This window comes from Otolemur garnettii, unplaced genomic scaffold, assembly GCF_000181295.1.
Source record: "Otolemur garnettii isolate 467f Iridium unplaced genomic scaffold, OtoGar3 scaffold00087, whole genome shotgun sequence".
Taxonomy (NCBI): domain Eukaryota; kingdom Metazoa; phylum Chordata; class Mammalia; order Primates; family Galagidae; genus Otolemur; species Otolemur garnettii.
In genome coordinates, this window is record NW_003852482.1 from 3,115,821 (window position 1) to 3,121,447 (window position 5,627).

Below are 5,627 nucleotides of genomic sequence, written 5' to 3' on the forward strand. Positions count from 1 at the left end.
AGGTTGCTGTGAGCTGTGATGCCATGGCACTCTGCCCAGGGGGACAGCTTGAGGCTCCTGTCTCAAAAAAAAAAAAAAAAGATTAGGTTACCTTGATAGGGTTATGTCAAAAGTTGTATGTTGAGTGGATTATCAGATGTCACATGATGTTTAATTGGATCAATGTAATGTTTAATTGGATCAATGAGGTCATTGCTGCTTTGGGCCCATGTACAAAATTCCCTATATAAGCCAACTGCAAATAAAGAAGCTTGCCATTTTGCCTGAGCGAGCAGATGGTCACCTTTATTTAAAACACAATTTCAGGAGGCGGCGAAAGAGGGCAGAGGGCAGTGGGATGGGGGTCCTGTGGCAGCGCTGAAACTTCTGGTGGGCGTTCGTGGTGCTGCTATGCTGAGGGGGCTGTAAGCAGACGGCCTTCCGCTCTCACCATTTCTGTGTTGGAATACAGGATCCTTCCCTGGGGAGCCAGTTCCTCCCCGGCCCCTGAGCCACGCCCATCGCAGCCGCCCCAAACGAGCCAGGTGTGAATTAATGATTTGAAAGCAGCTGAACAATGGAGCCAGACATCATTCGAAGGTACTCTTCATCCCCACCACCACTAGACAACGGAGCAGAGGATGATGACGGTGATGAGTTTGGGGAATTTGGTGAGTTTTCAGAAGTTAGCCCTTCTGGTGTAGGATTTGTTGATTTTGATACACCAGATTATATTCGTCCCAAGGAAGAGTTTGTTCCTTCAAACCATTTTATGCCAATTCATGATTTCTCAGAAAATGTAGATAGCCTTACAAGATTTAAGTCCATTAAAAATGGTAACGATAAGGACATCACTACCGAACTTTCTACTCCTGTGAAAGGGCAGTCTGATGTTTTACTTTCTAACACCAGCAAAGAAATAATTTCATCCAAAACTTTAGATACTTCCATTGATGTCATGGAAAATCTAGGAAATTTAAATAACGTAGTGGAGCAGGGACAGAATGTTGGAACACCTGAAAGTTTCTCTCCAGGAGATTTTAGACCTGATATGAATGTTGTTCATCAAAACAAGCGGTTAGAGAGCTGCAACGGTGAAAAGCCTCCTTGTCTGGAGATTCCAACAACTGGGTTTGCAGTGTTGGAAACTGTAAATCTTCAGGGAACAGATGATCTGGACAATGTAGCTGATTCAAAGGGACAGAAGCCTCTTAGCGCTCATAGTACTGAGTATAATTTAGACTCTGTACCTAGCCCTGCCGAGGAACTTGCAGATTTTGCCACATTTTCTAAAAAGGAAAGGATACAACTAGAAGAGATGGGACATGCAGTTTTAAACGATAGAGAAGCTCTAACCATTCAGGAAAACAATAAAATTAACACAGTCAATGAACTGCATTCTGTAAAAGAACTGTCTTTGGGTAGAAGCTTTGACAATGAAGGAGACACTGATGGAAAGGATCAAGTTTGCGGTTTAGAAATCAGCGTCATGACTAATGGAAGTCTTAGTGTTGAAAAACAAGGCCTTTCAACACTGCAACAGGATGAATTTTTCAATTCGAGTGTTCAGTCAAAGGCCAGGAGTTTGATAGACTCAGCTGATAATTCAGAAGCCATTAAGAGAGAACAACATAAAACTGAAGAAAAATCTGATTTATTTACTTCTAAATGTGCTGACCTATGCATGGATTCTATTAAAACTTCTGATGCTGATGATGAAGAAGAAAGTATAAAGTTTACTAATTTCCAAAGCCCAGACATTGGTCCCACAGAAGAAAATGTTTTGGATGATTCTATACATGTAAAAAATGGAGACAGTAGTAATGACTTTGTAACTTGCTGTGATACCAATGAGGACAATTTGGGTGACTCTGGCACAGCCAGCGGCACAACTCCACCTTTGGTTACTGGTACTCAAGATTCAGTGAGTGATGCCACTTTTGAAGAGTCCTCAGAGCACTTTCCATATTTTAGTGAACCAGGTCCAGATGATGACTTTGGAGAATTTGGGGATACAAATGCTGTTTCCTGCCAAGAGGAAGTGACATTTACCGAGTCAGAACTAAAACAGACTTTTGATAGTTTATCAGAGGGATGTCAGTTGGCAAGAAAGTCTAGTGGGATAGGCGATGACCCTGTTTCAAAACTGAAAAATGGGCAAGAAGGTGAGTTTGGAGATTTTGATTCTGTGCCAAATATTCAGGACGACAGTAATGCTTTTCAAGACTCAGATGATTTTGCAGACTTCAGTTCAGCTGGTCCTAGCCAAGTTGTAGATTGGCATGCTTTTGAAGATGAACAAAAAGATCGTTGTTCTTGGGCTGCTTTGGGGGACCAGCAGGCTACTGAATCTTATCATCGAAAGGAAGCCTGGCAGTCACATAGGACAGATGAAAATATTGATACTCCAGGAACCTCCAAAACGCACAGTGTCCCTTTAGCAACCTCCAAAGGAGCAGTTGCTAGTGGCCGTTTACAGGAATCTACCACTTCAATTCAGACAGCTTTACTAAACCGCCTGGAGCGAATTTTCGAAGCGTGTTTTCCTTCCATGTTTGTCCCTGATGCTGAAGAGGAAGTTACTTCCCTGAAGCACTTGCTGGAAACAAGCACCTTGCCAATAAAAACAAGAGAGGCCTTACCTGAAAATAGGGAACTGCTGGATGTGTGGACAGAGCTACAGGATATTCACAATGCACATGGCTTGAGATATCAGTGGGGCGGCTCCCACAGCAACAAGAAGCTTTTATGCTCTTTGGGAATAGACACCAGAAACATTCTCTTCACAGGCAATAAGAAGCAGCCGGGGCTTGGCGCCTGTGGCTCAAGCGGCTAAGGCGCCAGCCACATACACCTAAGGTGGCGGGTTCGAATCCCCAGCCCAGGCCCGCCAAACAACAAGGATGGCTGCAACCAAAAAATGGCCAGGCGTTGTGGCGGGCGCCTGTAGTCTCAGCTACTTGGGAGGCTGAGGCAGGAGACTCGCTTGAGCCCAGGAGTTGGAGGTTGCTGTGAGCTGTAACGTCACAGCACTCTACCCAGGGGGATAGCTTGAGGCTCCATCTCAAAAAAAAAAAAAAAAAAAAAAGAAGCAGAAGCAGCTGGTTATAGTGCCCATGTACGCAGCAGGATTGGGTATGTTAGAGCCCACCAAGGAACCACTGAAACCACTATCTGCTGCAGAAAAAATGGCTTCCATCGGTCAGACAGCCGCCATATCACCAGAGGTGAACCCATGTACATCTGGTCAATTCCAGGAGTCTCTACCACCCATCCAGTTTGACTGGAGTAGCAGTGGCCTTACTAACCCTTTAGATGGTGTGGATCAAGAGTTGTATGAGTTAACAACTTCTAAGCTGGAAATAGCCACCTCAAGCCTCAAAGTGACTGATGCATTTGCGAGACTTATGTCTACAGCAGAGAAGACAAGCACCTCTACCAGGAAACCGAAAAGAGAAGAGCACTTGAGTGAAGAAGCTGTTGAGGTGATCTCTGGCCTTTCCGACTTAACGTTCGTGCATGCCAAGGTGTTGATGTTCCCAGCCACGTTAACACCTTCCACAAGCTCCCAAGAAAAAGCAGACTAATACCTGATGTGAATCGGACACTTCCAATTGCTTTTCCTCTCCTCCATCCCTTCTCCTCCATCAAACGCATACCTGCTCTAATTAAAAAAAAAAATCAAATTCAGCTGATTTGTTGGTAAGCCACACTAGAAAGGTATACACAGTAATGTATATTTATTTACATGCTGACGTCCTAAATTTATATTAGAAAAATGTAAATAATCAGGGTCAACATTTTTGAAGATTTATTCTTTTTGTGTTGCTGGGGTGTATACATTTATGTCTTTGTGAAATACACTGGTGGTGTCCTTCTTACAAAACTTTTGAAATTAAAAAAACCCTCAAATCTCTACTGTCCGTGAAATCCCCTTCAGTCTTTTCGGATTACGTTGAATTTCCTCTTATTTTTTATATCATATGTTCAATTACTTTTGCTATCTTAAGTAAGTTCCAATGTCCTTGTTTAACTTTCTAAATGTATGTGTGTGTGATGGGTTTGTTTCAGATCTGGCTTTTGTTAACATTTTGGGGCTATTTTTAATCTTTTCAATGTGGCTGATTACTGTTTGGCCTTTTGCAAGGTACTTCATCGATTGCTCCTGTGGTATAGGGTATGGATCATTGTCAGAACTTGATTGGAGGGGTTTAAGAGATTGTGTCTGTTTTGAATCAGTTTGATTTAGAGAATGACCAAATTATATGAATGTCTTACAGTGAAATTTACATGTTACTGACTTTTTTTTGTTCTATCATTCCACTATTTTTTGAGGATTTTGCACAGTGTAAAATGACAATATCATAGATTGCTATGGTTTAGGCTGTATATACAGTGAAAACTATGGGTTTTAAATGCTTGGGGAAATTCCTATGGAAAAAAGACATGTAGAAGAACCTCTAACAAGGTTAATGTGCATGCCCAAGGTCTTTTGAGATTTCAGTGTGTAAATTTCCTTTTAGCTTACACAAAAATAAAATAATTAAAAAAAAAACACAATTTCAATAAGTGCTTATTCTCCCTGACATCGCTTTTCCATGAGACCCTTACGGCAACAAGTTATATTTCAATAAAGCTGTTTATTGTATTTTAAAACAAAAATGGAAGTCTTGGGTTCCACTGCCTCCAGAGTGCATCCACCCTCCCGATCACTATCCTCAAGGCACCCGACCCCACACAGCCCCTCTGCCTAACCCAAGCCACGAACTAGCCCTCCCCAAGTCCCCCCCTTCATGTTGCTGCAGTTCTCCCCCTGCCCTGCCCTGCCCTGCCCTGCACACAGGAGCCGTGGGAAATGTGTCTACTAAAACCCAGCTTGGTCACCCCTTCCTCCTGCCGTCCCCTGGCCTCCCCAGTGCCCTCTGCACCTTGCAGCAGCCCCTGCTCTGTCCGCCTGGAGGGGGGCAGCCTCCTGCGAGCCCAGGATGTGGTCTTACCCACGTCATGTCCTCCCAGCCCCCAGCACAGTGCCCAGCATGCTTTCATTCATTCTTCCCACCCACCCATCTACCCCTCACAAAACGCCTCCTGACCACCTACCCTTCATGAGGCCTGGGGAGACGCTGGACAAGGAACTGTCCAGAACTGCCACTGACTCAGGAGAGAAGTGTGAGGTGTGTAGGGGCAGCAGGGGCTGCAAGCCCCACCTCTTGCTCCTGAGGTGGCCCAGAGGGAGCCGTGTTGTCTCCAAGCAGAACTCAATCCCTATAGACACCCTGAGTCCCCTCAGCCCCACTACACTTCCTGAGCTCCATCCTGATGCCATGTGGCCACAGCCCTAACCCAGCTGAGGTTCCCCCCACCAAGCAATGGGGCAGGTCACCAGCTTAGCAGCTCCACAGATGGGCAGGACTTCTTGGCGGGTCTCTGTGCCTAGTGGGAAAAGAGAAGGTCCCGACAGTAGTGCCACAGGGCCCCCCACAGGGACAGCAGTCCAGCTCCCAGCTCTGGTTTCACACTCACTTGCTGTGATTCTAGAAGTCTCTCTTGCAGCCCCATGTCCCTTACTGTGGCTTACTCCACAGAGACGATACACTTCTATCAAACACTGGTGGGTCCCAGCACCCTTGCCACAGGGGGTGGTTGCC

At 45.1% G+C, this 5,627-nt stretch overlaps 1 protein-coding gene across 1 annotated transcript; it reads left to right on the forward strand.

Moving 5' to 3' along the window:
• The first annotated feature begins 520 nt into the window (after positions 1-520).
• On the forward strand, positions 521-3,652 carry LOC100950940 (aftiphilin-like). Its single transcript, XM_003794859.3, has 2 exons — positions 521-2,792; positions 3,091-3,652. Exons 1-2 carry the CDS (start codon positions 557-559, stop codon positions 3,564-3,566), a joined length of 2,712 nt encoding a protein of 903 aa, XP_003794907.1. The 5' UTR covers positions 521-556; the 3' UTR covers positions 3,567-3,652.
• The last annotated feature ends 1,975 nt before the right edge of the window (positions 3,653-5,627 follow it).

Coding starts and splice junctions, on each gene's coding strand:
- LOC100950940 (XM_003794859.3), top strand. CDS start 557: ATGGAGCCAGACATCATTCGAAGGTACTCTTCATCCCCACCACCACTA. Junction 2,793..3,090: donor TAAGAAGCAGCCGGGGCTTG/GCGCCTGTGGCT, acceptor AGCTGGTTATAG/TGCCCATGTACGCAGCAGGA.